Genomic DNA, 21,098 nt, shown 5'->3' with positions numbered 1-21,098 from the left:
CACTTTCTCATTACTCTATTTTCCAGATCACCAAACTGGGCCACAGCAACGCCTGGCATAATAATAATAATAATAATAATAATAATAATAATAATAATAAAATGAACATTATAAAATTCCTAAAACGCCATGGAACCTGCAGGCTGGTTATCTGTCATAACAAAGTGTGGGCAAGTACTATCAATGATTCATCACGTTGGCCATGGATTACTCAGGATCAAAGGCCTGTCTAAAGAGCCATGTTTTTATACTCAGCCGGAAGGCCTGAAGAGAGGGGATTCATCTAATTTCTTTAGGGAGGGTATTGCACAGTTGGGGAGCCACCACCGAGAAGGCCCTCTCTCTCGTCCCCGTGCTTGAGATGGTGGTGGGACTGAGAGAAGGGTTTATTAATTTATTTATAGCATTTATTTTCTGCCCTTCTCACCCCACAGGGGACTCAGGGCAGATCACAATGCACATACACATGGCAAACATTCAATACCATTTAGACACACAACATATATAGACAGAGACATAGAGGCTATTTCACTTTCCAGCTTCGTGAAGGCATGCTTTTTGAATTCCGGCCACCGGGGGAGCTGTTGCTTCACCATCCACTTGTGACACGGATGGAATACTTCCTCATTCTTTTGCATGCTGCTGGAGAGTTTTATGGCATCATAAATTAGTTAAATTAGCTTCCTCACATAAGCGGTACCTAAATTTTGTACTTGACAGAGGCAACTGTCTTTCGGGCTTGCTCAGATTGAGAGCAAGCTAAACAAAGGGCCAAAAGCTCACTCCGACCCGGGCTGGTTTCAGACTCAGTGCTCCAGAGAATGGCCACCAAAATGGTCCAAGGTCCAGAAGCCATGAATCCCTCTGAGGAGCAGCTTGAGGACCCACAGGGGATGTTTAGCTTGGAGAAGGAAAGACTGAGAAAAGTGGACGTGGGAGCCATGTTCAATACGGAAAGGATGCCTCGTCGAGGAGGAACGGGCAAGGCTTGCCGCCTTCTCCCCTAGAGACTAAGACATGGAGCAATGAATTCAAACTTTAGGGAAAACAATTCCACCTAAACATAAGAACTTCCTGACTGTGAGAGCCGTTTAGCAATGGAACTCTCTGCCCCGGAGTTTGGTGGAGGCTCCTTCTTTGGAAGCTTTTAAACAGAGGCTGGATGGCCATCTGTCAGGGGTGATTTGAATGCAATATTCCTGCTTCTTGGCAGAATGGGGTTGGACTGGATAGCCCATGACGCCTCTTCCAACTCTGATTCTATGATTCTATGATTCTAAGGAAGAATGTGTTGACAGTAAGAGCTATTCAGCCGTGGAACTTCCTACTTGTGAGGATCCAATGGAGTCTCCTTCTCTGGAGATTTCTAGGCAGAGGCTGAATGGCCATCTGTCCAAAGGGCTTTAGTTGTGTCTTCCTGCCTGGCACGAGAGGGTGGATAATCTTTGTGGTCTTTTCCAACTCTAGGATGCTGTGGTTCTATTTGAAATAAGTTGTGCTGCAAAATTCTGCAAAGAAGGCAGAAAGGTAAGGCTGGGCTGGGCAGTGGTGGCAGAGGCAGCCCTAGGTAATTTTCAAAGGTAAGCAAACAGTATTTTGGTGCCCCCGCCCCCGAACCAATCACTGATATATATTTTCTGTTCGTTGTGGGAGTTCTATGGCTCTATTTTTTCCAATTCTATGCAAAATAAGCCTCTCCAGAACTTTGTAGAGGTGGCACAACAAAGAGATTGGTCTATAGCTTTTTGGATCATTACGGTCTTTGCCTGGTTTCAAGATGGTGATGACTCTTGCTTTCCTCCAGATTTTGGGGATCTGACAGGATGCAGTGCAGTTGTTCATCAGTTCCATCAGCCAGTGCCTTCCTTTTGGAACAAAGTAATAATGCTAAATTAATGTGACTCCCTTAATGTTTGTATTTGAATTCAGAGGCGGCCCTAGGTAATTTTCAACGGTAAGCAAACAATATTTTGGTGCCCCCCCCCCCCCCCCAATTAATCATTGATATATATTTTCTGTCCGTTGTGGGAGTTCTGTGTGCCATATTTGGTTCAATTCCATCATTGGTGGAGTTCAGAATGCTCTTTGATTGTAGGTGAACTATACATCCCAGTAACTTGTTGTTGTTGTTCATTCGTTCAGTCGTCTCCAACTCTTCGTGACCTCATGGACCAGCCCACGCCAGAGCTCCCTGTCGGCCGTCACCACCCCCAGCTCCTTCAAGGTCAGTCCAGTTACTTCAAGGATGCCATCCATCTATCTTGCCCTTGGTCGGCCCCTCTTCCTTTTTCCTTCCACTTTCCCCAGCATAATTGTCTTCTCTAGGCTTTCCTGTCTCCTCATGATGTGGCCAAAGGACTTCAACTTTGTCTCTAGTCTCCTTCCCTCCAGTGAGCAGTCGGGCTTTCTTTCCTGGAGGATGGACTGGTTGGATCTTCTCGCAGTCCAAGGCACTCTCAGAACTTTCCTCCAACACCACAGCTCAAAAGCATCTCTCTTCCTCCGCTCAGCCTTCCCTAAGGTCCAGCTCTCACATCCGTAGGTGACTCCAGGGAAGACCATGGCTTGGACTAGGCAATGGATCTTGGTTGCCAGTCTGATGTTTCTGCTCTTGACTATTACTGGACATTGCTCTCCTCCCAAGAAGGAAACGACTCCTGATTTCCTGGCCACAGTCTGCGTCTGCAGTAATCTTTGCGCCTAGAAATACAAAGTCTGTCACGGCCTCCATATTTTCTCCCTCTATTTCCCAGTTGTCAATCATTCTTGTTGCCATAATCTTGGTTTTTTCGACGTTTAGCTGCAACCCAGCTTTTGCACTTTCTTCTTTCACCTTGATGAGAAGGCTCCTCAGCTCCTCCTCGCTTTCGGCCATCAGAGTGGTGTCATCTGCATATCTGAGGTTGTTAATGTTTCTTCCAGCCATTTCCACCCCAGGTTTGCATTCATCAAGCCCCGCACATCCTCGCATGATGTGTTCTGCATACAAGTTAAAAAGGTTGGGTGAGAGTATACATCCCTGCCGTACGCCTTTCCCAATCTTGAACCAGTCTGTTCCTCCGTGGTCAGTTCTGACTGTTGCTCCTTGGTCCTTGGTCAGATTCCTCAGGAGAGAGGGAAGGGGGCTTGGGATGCCCATCCCACCAAGAACTTGCCACAATTTATTGTGATCCACACAGTCAAAGGCTTTAGAATAGTCAATGAAATAACTACAACTTATGTCAAGGTCTATTTTCCCCCAAGAGCACCTCAAGAGCGCCCCTGGGCAAAATCAACTATACTGCGAATGCTTACTTTGCGTAATGGTTGAGCCGCCCCTGCCCGAACGCCCCACACTTTGAGCCCTTGCAGGCCAATTTCGGTTCTGCCCCAAAGCTCTGCTCTCAGCATCACCTTCTCCACCTGGTCAGTTGCCTTGGCTCGAGCAGCTTGGCTCTTGCTCCCAAACTGGGTCTGACCTCCAGTGCGCACGGGATGGACGTGGCCCAGGCACCTTTTCCCGGCCCGTCTCTGTTTCCGGCCTCGGGCGGCCCCTCTTTCCTCCTTCTCCTTCCAGAGGACAATAAAGGACTGCGGTGGCGGGGAGATTGATGGCTCCCCACGCCAGGCGGGCGCTTTTATCCGATAGTCCGGCCCAAAAGAGCTTTGCTTCCTTCCCCCCTTTTGCCTTGGCTTTCCTTCGTGTAAACCACACCAAAAGGTAAAGACCCTCCTCGTGCTCCCTCCTGGATTGCTCAGGTTTCGGGGTCTTTGATGTGGTTTCCAGGCTGGGTCCTTGATGCAAAACAGAACCAATGGCGCTCGGGATCCACATGCGCTCCTGCAGGTCGTTTTTCTTTCTTTATGGGCAAGTGGCAGATGCACTCAGGGCCGCTTCCTTCCCCAGATCTGTTCCAAAGCCCCGCAGAAGGTGATGGAAGGGACGGCCTTTGCTGGCAATCCCTCTGCCAGGCTTAGGATTCTAGAGCTGTGAGGGAGCCCCAAAGGCCATCTAGCCCAACCCATTCCACACAGTTTGAGCATTGTTTCCTGAAATTAATTCATAACCCTACTTCATAATTGTAAAAAAATTTGAAACGTTTTCTGTTCCTGGTTCGAAAGTATTATTTCCTGTTTAATTATTTTATTTGTCGTATCAGGGCAACCAGTCAATTGCATTACATTTCTAACAGAACAAAACAAACAAACAGACAAAACACAAAGTTTGCAAGCTTGGTAGTTAATTAGATGTCCTTTGACCAGGATCTGTCCCCTTGGAGTGCCTCTGGTGTTGCCACAAGAAGGTCCTCCCTTGTGCACGTGGCAGGGCTCAGGTTGCATTGCAGCAGGTGGTCTGTGGTTTGCTCTTCTCCACACTCGCATGTCGAGGATTCCACTTTGTGGCCCCATTTCTGAAAGTTGGCTCTGCATCTTGTGGTGCCAGAGCGCAGTCTGTTCAGCGCCTTCCAAGTCGCCCAGTCTTCTGTGTGCCCAGGGGGGAAGTCTCTCATTTGGTATCAGCCATTGGTTGAGGTTCTGCATTTGAGCCTGCCACTTTTGGACTCTCGCTTGCTGAGGTGTTCCAGCAAGTGTCTCTGTAAATCTTAGAAAACTATTTCTTGATTTGAGTTGTTGACGTGCTGGCTGATACCCAAACAAGGGATGAGCTGGAGATGTCTCTGCCTTGGTCCTTTCACTATTGGTTGCTACTTCCCGGCGAACGTCAGGTGGTGCAATACCGGCTAAGCAGTGTAATTTCTCCAGTGGTGTAGAGTCCAAAAGTGGCAGGCTCAAACCCAGAATCTCCATCAATGGCTGATACCAAATGAGAGACTCCCCCCTGGGCACACAGAAGACTGGGGAACTTGGAAGGCGCTGAACAGACTGCGCTCTGGCACCACAAGATGCAGAGCCAACCTCAAGAAATGGGGCCACAAAGTGGAGTCCATGACATGCGAGTGCGGAGAAGAGCAAACCACTGACCACCTGCTGCAATGCAACCCGAGCCTTGCCACATGCACAAGGGAGGACCTCCTTGCGGCAACACCAGAGGCACTCCAAGGGGCCAGATACTGGTCAAAGGACATTTAATCAACTACCAAGCTTGCAAACTTTGTGTTTTGTCTGTCTGTTTGTTTGTTTCTGTGAAAAATGTAATACAAATGTCTGGTTGCTCCTGACATGACAGATAAATAATACCTTGAAATGATGCCCATCGAATCTGTGTTTAAAGGCTTTGAAAGATAGAGAGATCAACGTGCTCCGAGGCTCTCTGTTCCACTGTTTTATCGTTTGGCTCTTTAAACAACGTTCCAGTGTAACAAAAGCAGGAAAATCAAGACACAAAAGGAGGAAGAATAACCACATGAGTCATGGGTCTCTGTACAATGCCCATTTGTAAATTTTATCAGGATGTCGTTCTTTCAAATGTTCCAAGTCTTGGTCGATCTTCTGTCCTTTGAGTCGCAGGTGGAGAAAAATTACCTTTCCAGACAGAAGGATGCAAAACAACAAAAATCCACTTATGTTGGCCATTTGTCAGTTTCCTAGGAACTGTTCCTAGGAACAGTTAAAATAATATGTTTATGTCCCTGAAAACAAAGGAATTTTCCAAAGCCAAGGTTACTCCTGTGATTCCTTTCTCCTAAAATGTCACTTCTGTGGGATAATGCAAAAACGTATGCATGAAGGAAGCATGAGCCGGATTACATCTCCAACATTTTGCTCCATGCATAGAAGTGGTGCCCGATATCCTGAAAGACCAATTCCTGCTGTAACAAACATTACTGGGGATCTGGATCATCCATATTAGTTCTGGGTTGCTGTGAGTTTTCTGGTCTGTCTGGCCATGTTGCAGAAGCATTCTCTCCTGACGTTTCTCCCACATCTATGGAGGCATCATCTGAAGCTTTTAAACAGGGGCTGGATGGCCATCTGCCAGGGGTGATTTGAATGCAATATTCCTGCTTCTTGGCAGAATGGGGTTGGACTGGATGGCCCAGGAGGTCTCTTCCAACTCTTGGATTCTAGGATTCTAGGATTCTATGATTGGGAAGTCTGTTGGAAACTAGGCAAGTGGAGCTTATTTATCTGTGGAATGATGTCCAGGGTGGGAGAAGGAGCTCTTGCGTGCTTGAGGTATGTGTGAATGTTGCAGTTGGCAACCTTGATTAGCATTGAATGGCCCAGCAGTTTCCAAGGAGGAATGGCCTCAAATTACAAGAAAGGAGATTCCATCTGAACATGAGGAAGAATAATAGAATCATAAAATCAAAGAGTTGGAAGAGACCTCCTGGGCCATCCAGTCCAACCCCATTGTGCCAAGAAGCAGGAATATTGCATTCAAAGCACCCCTGACAGATGGCCATCCAGCCCCTGTTTCAAAGCTTCCAAAGAAGGAGCCTCCACCACACTCCGGGGCAGAGAGTTCCACTGCTGAACGGCTCTCACAGTCAGGAAGTTCTTCCTCGTGTTCAGGTGGAATCTCCTCTCTTGTAGTTTGAAGCCATTGTTCCCTTGCGTCCCAATCTCCAAGGAAGCAGAAAACAAGCTTGCTCCCTCCTCCTCCCTGTGGCTTCCTCTCACATATTTATACATGGCTATCTCCTCTCAGCCTTCTCTTCTTCAGGCTAAACATGCCCAGCTCCTTAAGCCGCTCCTCATAGGGCTTGTTCTCCAGACCCTTGATCATTTGAGTCGCCCTCCTCTGGACACATTCCAGCTTGTCAACATCTCTCTTGAATTGTGGTGCCCAGAATTGGACACAATATTCCAGGTAAAGTGGTCTAACCAGAGCAGAATAGATCATGGGGAGCATGACTTCCCTAGATCTAGACACTATGCTCCTATTGATGCAGGCCAAAATCCCATTGGCTTTTTTTGCCGCCACATCACATTCCTGGCTCATGTTTAACTTGTTGTCCACGAGGACTCCCAAGATCTTTTTCACATGTACTGCTCTCGAGCGAGGCGTCCCCCATTCTATATCTTTGCATTTCGTTTTTCCTGCCAAAGTGGAGTAAGTGGAGTAAGTGGAGAGCAGGAGAAGCAGGAGGGAGAGAGGAAGGAAGGAAGGAAGGAAAGAAGGAAGGAAGGAAGGAAGGCTTGAGAACCATAGAGAGAGTCTCATTGCCTGCCTTTTCAGAGAAGGATGAAGCGTGCTTCTCTGGAGCATCCCTGGCCGCCTCTCTGCTCCTTCCTTCCTGCCGCTAGAGGCCAGGCTTGTGCCACAGTTGGGACTCTGCTTGACCTCCCAGAAGTCGGTCCTGCTGTGACCTTGGCCCCACACTTGCCTTGGAGTTGCTTAGGACCCATGGAGTCTGTAGCAGCCACAAAAAGGGCTTGCATGCAATCCCTGTCAAGCTCCTTCCTTACCCAGCCTTCCAGTAACAACTGTGGGATACTGAGGTGGCTCTGCTTGCGCCTTGTTGGCACCGCCGGTTATTCCGTTGCTGCTATTTGTCAACAAATAGTTGCTTTGAGTCCCCTTTAGGCGAGATAAATCAGGGTATAAACAACACCAGCAGCAACAACAACAACAGGTCTTGCAAAAGCAGGGGATGTTGGAGTTCAGCCTGTGATTGTGTTTAAGGATCAGCGTACTTTGGATGTGGGGAATGATGGCAATAAGGTTCATGTGGGTAATGGTGTTTCCAATGATATTGATGCAGAGAATGATCAGGAGATCCCTGTTCAAAGTGTATTTTCCCATGAAGGGTGTGGGGATGATGGTGTACTCCCTGAATTGCTACCAGAGAATTCCCATGACTTTGAGGCTGAGAATAGCTCGGCACCTGGGCCAGCTGCAGGAATTAATGAGCAAATAGATAGACGGGATGTTATTGGTCAAAACAGAAAAGCAGACCAGTCTCTTAGGTGTTCTGTCAGACTCAAAGAAAGAACGATAAGGGATTCAAGGCTAAAACGAAACCCATTTCTGGCCACTTGGAACATAGCGTAATCAGGAGATAAATGTCCCAAGTACAAGATCTATAATTAGGAGAGAAAAGTCCCAAGCATTATTTGGAATCAAGTCAAGACCTCATTCCTGTTCCTTGGAAGCTTTGCTTTGGAAGTATTCATGTCTTAAGTGCCTTTGTTTCATGTTTCTAGCTCTTGGATTTTACTATCATGTGCTAAGTATCTTGGATTCATGTTTCCAGTTTTTGGATTTTATTATAGAAGTTTCTGCCTTTGTTTTTCATGTACGTTGATGGACTTATTTCTTGGACTATTTGTTCTGACTTATCTTCCTACCTAGTTGGATTTGCCTATCCTTTTAAAGTGCTTTTTACTACTACTGCTTTTTTAATAGCTTCAATAAACGGATTGCATTTCTACTCAGCTGTGTGGTGTTTGAAGTCAGAAGGCTTTCCTGGTCTGGAGTGCAACAGAGGCTTCTTTCCTTGGCCAAGACCTTCCACTTATCACACAGTCTTCCTCTTTTCCAATTTCTCCAGCGTTGTCATTTCATAGAATCATAGAATCAAAGAGTTGGAAGAGACCTCATGGGCCCTCCAACAAGCAGGAGTATTGCATTCAAATCACCCCTGACAGATGGCCATCCAGCCCCTGTTTAAAAGCTTCCAAAGAAGGAGCCTCCACCACACTCCGGGGCAGAGAGTTCCACTATTTCCTCCTATAATTGTTGGAAATAGTAACCCCCCAAGCCTTTCACTGTTGCTTTTTTAATGTTTATATTTGCTAACCTTAATACTATGTGCATGTTGATTTGCCAGTTTGACTTTCCTCTTTGGTATGGGAGGAGTTACAGATGTGATTATACTGAGCATAATCAGACTCAGGACTCCATTGTCTATTCAATCTGTTTACCACCTCATTGGAGGTGGATGTGTCTGCTTTAGACTTCAGTGGAGGTGGATGCATGTTTGCTTACAGACTCCAGTGAGTCCTTCCTTAGGCGATCCCTCGTTGGACGAGTAAGATGGTCTTCCATTATGCGTTTCCTTGTGGGTTCGTAGGTGGCTGTGGAGCCCTCTTCTTGACCCGCATCTTCTCCCACAGTGAGGGCATCAGTTTCCAGGTGGAAGGCGGTCCCGGTCGGGGTTGGCTTGACGCGCCTTCCTCCTGGCACGTTTCTCTCTTTCGCCCTCCACTCGTGCCTCCTCGAATTCTGTAGCACTGCTGGTCACAGCTGACCTCCAGCTGGAGCGCTCAAGGGCCAGGGCTTCCCAGTTCTCAGTGTCTATGCCAGAGTTTTTAAGGTTGGCTTTGAGGCCATCTTTCAATCTCTTTTCCTGTCCACCAACATTTCGTTTTCCGTTATTAAGTTCAGAGTAGAGCAACTGCTTTGGGAGACGGTGGTTGGGCATCCGGACAACGTGGCCGGTCCAGCGGAGTTGATGTTGGAGGACCATCGCTTCAATGCTGGTGGTCTTTGCTTCTTCCAGCACGCTGACGTTTGTCCGCTTGTCTTCCCAGGAGATTTGCAGGATTTTCCGGAGGCAGCGCTGATGGAATCGTTCCAGGAGTTGCATGTGACGTCTGTAGACAGTCCACGTCTCACAGGCATAGAGCAGGGTTGGGAGGGGAATAGCTTTGTAGACAAGCACCTTGGTATCTCTACGGATGTCTCGGTTCTTGGTCCAATGAGTACAACTATACTTAAAAACTATAGACTATTGATAAAGAATGATAGCTACCCTATGTACTTAACACACAGAGAAGAAACTACATCCCACCTATGAATGAACTTCAATAAGAAATGTGCCTGTATGGTGAATTAATACAAGTTGTTTATGAGTAAACAAGATATGTTATTTCTCAAAGAAGGCTTTGAGAAATAGGGGAGAACGTATTCTCCCCTATGAACCATCAAGATTATTAAGATCGTCTGGAGAGGCCCTGCTCTCGGTCCCACCGGCCTCGCAAGCGCGTCTGGTGGGGACGAGGGACAGGGCCTTCTTGGTGGTGGCCCCTCAACTCTGGAACTCTCTCCCACCGGAGATCAGAACCGCCCCTTCTATCCTGACATTCAGGAAGCAGGTGAAGACGTGGTTATGGAGACAGGCATTCGATGAGTGAGCCAACACCCCGAGATATGGATGGAGGATGATGAACATCAAATTTAGTGGGACGACTGACCATTGTATTTATTGAATGTAATTGCTGTTTTGCTGTTTTAATGTTTTAATGTTTTATTGCAATATGAAGTATGATGTTTTATTGACTGTATGCGATATTATGGTTGGAAACCGGTCTGAGTCCCTCAAGAGAGGTGAGAAGGTCGGTATATAAAACTTTTAAATAAATAAATATAAATTTATCTCTGAGTGCATATTTTAACTAAGAGGTTTCAAGGGAGCGGGCAACAGAAATTTCAACTTCGAAGAAACAACCATCCTCTGCTAACCAAATATATTTTTGTAGTGGCGTGTTCTTCAGTCTAACACCTGAGTTACCTGTGTGCCATTACATGAATGCTTATGAATATCACTTGTTCAAAGAGTTGACTTAGAATCCTAGAATCATAGAATCAAAGAGTTGGAAGAGACCTCAAGGGCCATAATCCAGTCCAACCCCATTTTGCCAAGAAGCAGGAATATTGCATTCAAAGCACCCCTGATAGATGGCCATCCTGCGTCTGTTTAAAAGCCTCCAAAGAAGGAGCCTCCACCACACTCCGGGGCAGAGAGTTCCACTGCTGAACGGCTCTCACAGTCAGGAAGTTCTTCCTCGTGTTCAGATGGAATCTCCTCTCTTGTAGTTTGAAGCCATTGTTCCATTGCATCCTAGTGTCCAGGGAAGCAGAAAACAAGCTTGCTCCCTCTTCCTCCTCCCTGAGGTTTCCCCTCACATATTTATACATGGCTATCATATCTCCTCTCAGCCTTCTCTTCTTCAGGCTAAACATGAAGAAGAGAAGGCTGAGAGGAGATACGATAGCCATGTATAAATATGTGAGAGGAAGTGGCGTGTCTTTATCCTTGGCAGTTCAAAGACATGGTTCTTCAGTCTAACACCTGAGTTACCTGTGTGCCATTACATGAATGCTTATGAATACCACTTGTTCAAAGAGTTGACTTCTAACAAGCCCATGTTGAAGTTGGTCCATGCTTGCTTTAGACGCTTACCTCTTGCCCTTTGCCACCTCTTCTCCTCTCACCTTGCTGCCTCGGATGCTACCTGAGAGCAGGCCTTTTGTCGGCATCCATCACAGCCTTCCTGAGAAGAGTGGAGCGTCCCCCCGAGACCCTCTCAGCCCGGGCTTTGAAGGCGGCCTGCCTCCCTCCCTCCTTCCTTCCCAACGATGATCCCCTTCCACTCACTCCTGGACTCCTGTCAGTTCACACGCACCGCTTTGGAGCGGGAGGATTTTCCTCCCTGTCATCCGAGCGCGGTGTTACGGAACGAGAAAATCCCGGCTCCCTTTCAGGCTGTCAGTTTAATTGGATGGCGGAGCGGCACCGGTTCCTTTCACTCGGAGACCCTTGGCGGACACGAAGGACGCTCTTGATGCGGCTCTCTGCGCCCCCCTCCTCATCCATTGCTCACGTTGTGCTTCCTGCAGATTAAGATATTAGGGTTGCGAGCCAATGTGGCCAGTTGGGGGGCAGAGGGCCCGCATTCCTACCAGGCTGCCCTCTTTCCCTCATGCATCTCACTCTCCGTCAAAATGCGATTTGCAGACGGCGCCCGTCAAAAGCGGAGCGTTCCCATTTCCCAGGTTGCCGCAAGAATGCTTTAATGGATCTCCGGGTCCAGATGTGGGATTTTTTGATTTTATTTCATTGACAGGGGCTGAAAAGAGGAACGTATCCAAAGGCAAAGTAACTCTCCCTCTTTAATGCATCCAGTGACGGCTGCCACATGGCTTCTGGTGCGGCCTCAGCACAGCCCGGCCATAAACCAGTCACTCTGGCGGTGCGCTGGGCTCAGGAGGAGGAGAGCCTTTTGTGAAGAGGAGCAGCTTAGGTTTGTTGGTGCAACCTCAAAGGCCTCCTTCCCATTTTTGAATCCACCAGTGCCAAGTGGATATAACCCTGCTTCAGTTGGAACCAGGAGTCAGTCCATGTCCTTCAGAGATAGAGAGAGTCTGGCGATTGGAAGGAAGGCCATTGTGGGAGCTCAGCTTGTGATTGTTGGGGTTCAGCCTGAGTTTGAACTTGAACCTGATTCTCTGTTTGTTCCTCCTGATGCTAATGAAAGTATATTTCCTGATGCTAGTGGAAATGTACCTTTTGATGCCAATGCTCCTGAAATTAGTGAGGAAGAAACTGCTATAGGTTTGGAAAATGCCAATGTTCCTGAAATGAGTGAGGAAGGAACTTCTGTAGATTTGGAAAATGAAAGTACCAGTGTTCCTGAGAATGTTGCAGAGGGAGACCTTGAACTTTCCCTCCCTTCTGCACCTGGGAACTGTAATGACAACAGAAGGGGCCAAATTTGGGAAGACAGAAGTAAAACACTCAGTTTGCGTCGATCCTCCCGAATTCAAGAATTAAAAACATTGGCTTCAAAACAGAAGGGCGGTTCACGGAACTGATTCTTGAGTTTTAATTGCAATACGCCAGGCTGATTGCCTCAGTTCAGGCATCGTTTCAGAATTGATGAAGACCTTGGCAGTTCTCCCGGTTCCCTGGTCATAGTTTGGGAAGATTTCTAGGATATCAAGTACGGTTAGTGGATTGCTAACAGATTCCAGTATTTTCCCAGTGAGGCTTTTGGTTTTGCTTTGTCCATTTAAATTCATGTTTGCTGATTTTGCTGTGGCTTTTGACTTGCATTTTTCCTTTATTTTGTAACCATTTTTCTTCAATAAAAAAGGATTGTTTTTCACAGCCAAGTGTGGTGGAGAGTTATCTTAGGGCTTCGTTCCCTGCTCTGGATTGCAACAGTGATTGTCAATGTATTGTCGAAGGCTTTCATGGCCGGAATCACTGGGTTATTGTAGGGGTTTTTTTGGGCTATATGGCCATGGTCTAGATGCATTCTCTGTTGCAATCCAGAGCAGGGAACGAGGCCCTAAGATAACTATCCACCACACTTGACTGTGAAAAAACAATCCTTTTTTATTGAAGAAAAATGGTTACAAAATAAAGGAAAAATGCAAGTCAACAGCCACAGCAAAATCAGCAAACATGAATTTAAATGGACAAAAACAAAACCCAAAGCCACACTGTAAAATACTGGAACCTGTCAGCAATCCACTACTTACTTACTTACTTACTTAGGTGATCCCTCGTTGGACGAGTAAGATGGTCTTCCGTTATGGATTTCTCTGTGGGTCCGTATGTGGCTGTGGAGCCCTATTCTTGCTCTGCATCTTCTTCCGCAGTGAGGGCATTGGTTTCCAGGTGGAAGGCGGTCCCGGTCGGGGTTGGCTTGACGCGCCTTCCTCCTGGCACGTTTCTCTCTTTCACCCTCCACTCGTGCCTCCTCAAATTCTGCAGCACTGCTGGTCACAGCTGTTCTCCAGCTGGAGCACTCAAGGGCCAGGGCTTCCCAGTTCTCAATGTCTATGCCAGAGTTTTTAAATCTCTTTTCCTGTCCACCAACGGTTCGTTTTCCGTTCTTAAGTTCGGAGTAGAGCAACTGCTTTGGGAGACGGTTGTCAGGCATCCGGACAACGTGGCCGGCCCAGCGGAGTTGATGTTGGAGGACCATCGTTTCAATGCTGGTGGTCTTTGCTTCTTCCAGCACAGTGACGTTTGTCCACTTGTCCTCCCAGGAGATTTGCAGGATTTTCCGGAGGCAGCGCTGATGGAATCGTTCCAGGAGTTGCATGTGACGTCTGTAGACAGTAAAATCCACTAACCGTACTTGATATCCTAGAAATCTTTTAAGACAATGGCCAGGAAAACCGGGAGAATTGCCAAGGTCTTCATCAATCTGAAACGATGCCTGAACTGAGAAAGTCAACCCGGCGGAAGGCACTTAGAGCCGAAGAATTGGTTCCGTGAAACGCCTCTCTGCTTTGAAGCCATTGTTTGTATTTCTCTTAATCGGGAAGACCTTTGCAAGCTGAGTGATTTACTTCTGTCTTGCCAGATCTGGCCCTATCTATTCTCATTAAAGTTACCAGGTGCAGAAGGGAGTGAAAGGTCATGGCTTCCCTCTGAAACATTCTCATGAACACTGGTGCTTTCATTTTCCAAATCTACAGAAGTTTCTTCCTCACTAATTTCAGGAGCATTGGCATCAAGAGGTACATTTTCATTAGCATCAGGAAGTACATTTTCATTAGCATCAGTAAATATATTTTCATTAGCGTCAGGAGGAACAAACAGAGAATCAGGTTCAAGTTCAAACTTAGGCTGAACCCCAACATTCTCTCCTGACGTTTCGCCTGCATCTATGGCAAGCATCCTCAGAGGTAGTGAGGTCTGTTGGAACTAGGAGTCCTTTGTCCCATCCTGGTCATTCCACAGATATATAAACCCTTTTTCCTAGTCCCAACAGACCTCACTATCTCCGAGAATGCTTGCCATAGATGCAGGCGAAACGTCAGGAAAGAATGCCTCCAGACCATGGCCATACAGCCTGAAAAAACCTACAACAACCCTTGTGATTGTCTCTTTGCCTCAGGCTTCAAAGGGGAATCATGGGCCTGCAGAGGTTCCAATGTCTGAGTTAAATGATCAGGTTTCTGTTGACTCTCGGGGGTTTGTAAATGGAGGTGATGGTCAAGAGAATACAGTTAGCCAGAGTGAACCAGAGGATTCTGGGATAATTGTTTCACAAGGTAGTTAGTGACGGCGAAAGGAATGTACTAATTGGCAAACTGAGGGAGGCAATCGTTGACTGTAAAGGCCAGATTTATCAGGATTGCCACCTGGAATTAGGGAGGAGGCGCTCTGCAAGATTGAGAGAAAAGAAGGGTCAGGGAGAGGTTTCCCAAGGGAAACAGAATGCTTTTGCTATGGCTTTCTGAATAAGTATAGGGCCTGTGAATCTATACTCTTCAGTGAGTCCAATGTTTGGTTTTCATGTACAACCATGTCTTTGCTTCATGCCTGATATCTATGTCTTCCTGTTCATGCTGAGATTCCTGTATACTCCTGCTTTGAATTCATGTTCATGCTGTTTGTCTCGGTTTCAAGCTCCTGCATTTGGACTTATTGGTTCAAGTTTGATTCTGTTTCTTCAAGGGACTTTGGTCTTTGCAACCTTCTGGAACTGAAAGACTTTACTCCTATGGACTTGTTTATTTGACTTTGGAACTTCTCTGTTTCCTGACTTGGATTTTGACTGGATTCTATTACATTACTCAACTGACTATTTTGTGGACATTTCCTTATTACTAGTTTGAATGCCTTTTACCTTTTTGGCTATTGCTATATTTATCTTCAATAAACTGTTTTTCTTATAAAGAAGACTAGCTGCTGTGGCCCAGTCTGGTGATCTGGAAAATAAAGTAATGAGAAAATGTTGGTTTCTAATATTTGTAATTCCTTTATGCTTGTGGGTCAACAGTATTTCTTGCTGTTTCTTTGTCAGTGTTGATGTGGAGAGTGTCTAGTTTGCCTGCTCTGGAATATGCAACATATCATAGTCCTTCTTTAGGGGTCCCTTTCAAATCTATGATACTATATCTGTGTGTGTGTGTGAGAATCATATCTATCTATCTATATTTATGACTGGATGGCTCTTTGTCAGGGGGGCTCTGATTACATGTTCTTGCCCTGTTGAAGGGAGTTGGACTGGGTGGCCTTAAGTATTTTCTGTTGGTCATGGGGGTTCTGTGTGGGAAGTTTGCCCCATTTCTGTTGTTCGTGGATTTCAGAATGCTCTTTGATTGTAGGTGAACTATAAATCCCAGTAAGTACAAATACCAAATGTCAAGGTCTATTTCCTACAAACTCCATCTGTGTTCATATTTAGGCATATGGAATATTTGTGTCAAGTTTGGTCCAGATCTGTCATTGTTTGAGTCCACAGTGCTCTCTGGATGTAGGTGAACTACAACTCCCAAACTCAGGGTCAATGCCCACCAAACCCTTCCAGTGTGTTCTGTTGGTCATGGTAGTCCTGTATGCCATGTTTGGTTGAATTCCATCATTGGTGGAGTTCAGAATGCTCTTTGATTGTAGGTGAACTATAAATCCCAGTAACTACAACTCCCAAATGTCAAGGTCTATTTCCCTTAAACTCCATCTGTGTTCATATTTGGGCATATGGAATATTCGTGTCAAGTTTGGTCCAGATCAGTCATTGTTTGAGTCCATAGTGCTCTCTGGATGTGGGTGAACTACAACTTCCAAACTCAAGGTCAATCTCCACCAAACCTTTCCAGTTCTTTCTGTTGGTCATGGGAGCCCTGTGTGCTACGTTTGGCCCAATTCCATCATTGGTGGAGTTCAGAATGCTCTTTGATTGTAGGTGAACTATAAATCCCAGCAACGACAATTCCCAAATGACAAAATCAGTTTTTTTGAGTGGAGGACATACATTGGACTGTTAGGTGTCTTGTGTCCAAATTTGGTGTCAATTCCCACAGTGGTTTTTGAGTTCTGATGGTAGCACGAACTAACATTACATTTTTATTTATATAGATTGGTTTGTTTATGGGTTCAAAGGTGCCAGGCCCAGCCTTGGTGTGCAACAACAATGCAGACTCCCAGAAGTACGTTCATGGCTCAGGGTCTCTAATTCCTCCCTCTGCTTCTCTTTCCAGGCGCAGCAGCAGAGGAGCCTGGATGGCGTTGTGTCTCATCCCTCGAAAGCCAGCGGGAGGAGGCCAAAGAGAGACCCCTTTGCCAGTCTGGACCCAGAGGTCGAAAACACCAGCCCTGCCTCGGAGCAGGACTCTGGCATCCTGGATGGAGAGGAGGAGGAGGAAGAGGAGGAAGAGGCAAGGACCGCTCAAACATGGGGAAGGGGCTGCTGTGGGAAGGCTTGTGCCAGGTCCAAATCCCTCAGGAGAAAGGGTCACGCACAGAGGAGGGATTTGGTGCGTTCACGTCTTTGGATACAGGACTCGACAGGCGCTTGCTCTGATAGGTCACTGACTCTTCTGGCTTTCTTCCTCCGTCCCTGCTGGACTAGCGGCCTATCAGAGCAAGCGCCTGCTAACTCCCATCTGAAAGATGCCAGGAAACCTAGTGCCCCGTTCCAGTCCTCTCATCTTGACTAAATGTTGGTTTGAATGACGCAGCTTCATATGTGTGCTTCTACTTGGTTGTCATTGTTATGTACTGCGCGGTGGTACATAACAATGGCGGAAACAGAAGAACGGCCTACCTCAGGGGAGCGTGCTTGCTCCATCCATGTTCAACATCTACACAAATGACCAGCCACTGCCAGAAGGGACAGAGAGCTTCATCTATGCTGACGATCGTGCCATCACTGCTCAAGCAGGGAGTTTGGGATGGTAGAACAGAAGCTTTACGAAGCTCTAGGTGCTCTTATTGCCTATTACAGGGAAAACCAGATGATCCCTAATCCATCTAAAACACAGACATGTGCTTTTCATCTCAAGAACAGACAAGCATCCCGAGCTCTGAAGATCACCTGGGAAGGAATCCCACTGGAGCATTGCAGCGCACCCAAATACCTGGGAGTCACTCTGGACCGTGCTCTGACCCACAAGAAGCACTGCCTGAATATCAAGCAAAAAGTGGGTGCTGGAAACAATATCATACGAAAGCTAACTGGCACAACCTGGGGATCACAACCAGACACAGTGAAGACATCTGCCCTTGCGCTATGCTATTCTGCTGCTGAGTATGCATGCCCAGTGTGGAACACATCTCACCACACTAAAACAGTGGATGTGGCTCTGAATGAGACATGCCGCATTATCACGGGGTGTCTGCGCCCTACACCACTGGAGAAATGACACTGCTTAGCCGGGATTGCACCACCTGACATCTGCCGGGAAGTAGCAGCCAATAGTGAAAGGACCAAGGCAGAGACATCTCCAGCTCATCCCCTGTTTGGGTATCAGCCAGCACGTCAACGACTTAAATCTAGAAATAGTTTTCTAAGATCTACAGAGACACTCGCTGGAACACCTCAGCAAGCGAGAGTCCAGAAGTGGCAGGCTCAAACCCAGAACCTCAATCCATGGATGATACCAAATGAAAGACTCCCCCCTGGACACACAGAAGACTGGGTGACTTGGAAGGCACTGAACAGACTGTGCTCTGGCACCATGAGATGCAGAGCCAACCTTCAGAAATGGGGCTACAAAGTGGACTCCTCGACATGCAAGTGTAGAGAGGAGCAAACCACTGACCACCTGCTGCAATGCACCCTGAGCCCTGCCACATGATGCACAATGGAGGACCTCCTTGCGGCAACACCAGAGGCACTCCAAGGGGCCAGAGACTGGTCAAAGGACATCTAATCAACTACCAGACTTGCAAATTTTGTATTCTGCATTTTGTATTTTTGTATTTTGTCTGTTTGTTTGCTTTGTTCTGTTAGAAATGTAATATAATTGACTGGGTGCTGATGACACGATAAATAAATAAATACCACCTGGTCAACACCAGCTTCCAAATGAGGGGCTTTTCAGGAATGCCTTTGGCCATCTACAGTCCTGCTCAGGTCCTGCCAACCCATGGCTTCCTGCGGGGAACAGGCCCAGCTGTAATGCGCTCTTGTTCTTTTCCTCCTGCCTCTCCCTTTACCAGGCATTTTCATCATTCCCAAAGAGTCACAGCATCTTGTGAGGTGCCCAGGCATTGTTGTCATTTCTAGTGTGTTGTCTCTTCTTCTCGTGATATTTCCAAAGGATGATTGTCTCTGTGTAGTGGCTTTGATTTATTCTTAGGCCCATTTATGTGTCCTTTTATCAGTCATGGGCCAGCTCCACATTGCAAATGACTCTCTTCTCCTCACTCAGCTAGCTTCTTCAGGGCCCAGCTTTCAGCCCCATGGAGCAGGGTTCTCACCCCACTTTCTCCCTCTGAACACCGACTGCTCAAGGAGGCTGACGGCGAGAACAAAGCACTGTCAAAACAGGGCTGAATCCATGGAGGCCAAATCAAGGGGAGGCAAAGATCACCGACACATTCAGGGGAGCAGAAAGCAAGGATAGAGTTGAGGCAAAGGCCTTTGAAGTGGTAGAAACCCTTTATGGAATCAGCAAAAGGAGGGATCCCCCCCCCCCCAATTCACCAGAGTTTTCCCAGTTTCAGGATCATCTGCCAGACTGATGAGCTGCGAATAGAGGCTCAGTGACGTTACAGACAGAGCAGGAAACAAAAACACGTATTATTTCTGGACAGGATTCCCCGTAGAGTTTGGTTTCTCCTTCTTGGAGTGGGGTGGGTAGGTAGCTAGCCATAATCCAGCATTCAGACCCTCCCAGTTTAAAACAATGACCCCTGAGGAGAGATGGATGAGATTTGTAATGTTGCATCTTCTCTTTTCAAAGTGACACAGAGTGTTTGTGTTGGTCTCCTCGTAGGTGCCCGGTGCCCAGGATCTGGTGGACTTCTCACCTGTTTACCGTTGTTTGCACATCTACTCGGTCCTGGTAAGTGAGCCGACATCTCTCCAATGTTTTGTGAATGTTTTAAGGAGGTTGAAAATGGGCCTGGGTTTTTCAAGGTGGTCTTGGAGATATTCCTCACATTCATACACACACCACTCTGACAAAGGAGAACTGGATGGGGAAGAAAGGCTTTGGGAGACAGGATGGGTTTGCAGTGATAACTGGCCTTAACTGGGCAAAGCCTTGAATCAGCGATCAGTCTCTCCTTCAATCTGGCAGAGCGCCTGAGAGCCTGGTTTGTTTTTCTGTGCTGACTGAAAACATTTCTCCTATCTACTGGCTCATTAATTTCTGCAGCTGGCCCAGGTGCCAAAGCCCAGGCTCAAAGCCTTGGGAATTCTCTGGTAGCAATTCAGGCCCAGGGAACAGACCATCATCCCCAAACCCTTCAGGAACATTCCCATCAGAAAAGTCTCTTTGAACCGGAAACTCATTGTCATTCTCTGCATCTAGAGCAACCTCATCATTCAACACATGAGCCTCATTGTCACTCCCAACATCCAGAGCACCCTGATCATTAGACACAACCACAGGCTGGATTCTAGCACTGGGAATGGGGATGGGATGGGGAATTTAACCCCCAGAATCATAGAATCCAAGAGTTGGAAGAGACCTCATGGGCTATCATTCAGTCCAACCCCATTCTGCCAAGAAGCAGGAATATTGCACTCAAAGCACCCCTGACAGATGGCCATCCAGCCTCTGCTTAAAAGGTTCCAAAGAAGGAGCCTCCACCACTCTCCGGGGCAGAGAGTTCCACTGCTGAACGGCTCTCACAGTCAGGAAGTTCTTCCTCATGTTCAGATGGAATCTCCTCTCTTGCAGTTTGAAGCCATTGTTCCCTTGCGTCCTAGTCTCCAGGAAAGCAGAAAACAAGCTTGCTCCCTCCTCCCCCCTGTGGCTTCCTCCCACATATTTATACATGGCTATCATATCCCCTCTCAGCCTTCTCTTCTTCAGGCTAAACATGCCCAGCTCCTTAAGCCGCTCCTCATAGGGCTTGTTCTCCAGACCCTTGATCATTTTAGTCGCCCTCTTTCTCTGGACACATTCCAGCTTGTCAATATCTCTCTTGAATTGTGGTACCCAGAATTGGACACAATATTCCAGGTGTGGTCTAACCAAAGCGGAATAGAGGGGTAGCATTACTTCCCTAGATCTAGACACTATGCTCCTCTTGATGCAGGCCAAAATCCCATTGGCTTTTTTTTGCCACCACATCACATTCCTGGCTCATGTTCCCCTTCCTCACCACGAGGACTCCAAGATCTTTTTCACACGTCCTGCTCTTGAGCCAGGCCTCATCGCCCCCCATTCTGTCTCTTTGCATTTCATTTTTCCTGCCAAAGTGGAGCATCTTGCATTTGTCACTGTTGAACTTCATTGTGTTAGTTTCGGCCCCTCATCTCTCTAATCTGTCAAGACCCCTTTGAATCCTGCTCCTGTCCTCTGGACTATTGGCTCTCCCTCCCAATTTGGTGTCGTCTGCAAACTGGATGATCCTGCCTTCTAACCCTTCATCTCAGTCATTAATAAAGATCCTGAGCAGGACCGGGCCCAGGACGGAACCTTGCGGCACTCCACTCGTCACTTCTTTCCAGGATGAAGAGGAGGAAGCCTTGGGGAGAATCACCCTCTGGGTTCGTCCATTTAA

General features: G+C 47.1%; 1 protein-coding gene across 2 annotated transcripts in view; it reads left to right on the top strand.

Annotated features, from left to right (window-relative positions):
- EXOC6B (exocyst complex component 6B) overlaps positions 1 to 21,098 on the top strand; it is a 379,788-nt gene that overhangs the window by 192,222 nt on the left and 166,468 nt on the right. For both annotated transcript variants that reach the window (XM_067468442.1, XM_067468443.1), the window contains exons 7-8: positions 16,616 to 16,792; positions 19,358 to 19,426. In XM_067468442.1, the coding sequence (XP_067324543.1) occupies positions 16,616 to 16,792; positions 19,358 to 19,426 (246 nt within the window). The remainder of the gene's footprint in view (positions 1 to 16,615; positions 16,793 to 19,357; positions 19,427 to 21,098) is intronic.

The sequence above is a fragment of the Anolis sagrei genome, chromosome 5, assembly GCF_037176765.1.
Source record: "Anolis sagrei isolate rAnoSag1 chromosome 5, rAnoSag1.mat, whole genome shotgun sequence".
Taxonomy (NCBI): Eukaryota; Metazoa; Chordata; class Lepidosauria; order Squamata; family Dactyloidae; genus Anolis; species Anolis sagrei.
Note: the sequence above shows the minus strand (reverse complement) of the source record. Positions and strands in the feature narration are given on the sequence as shown.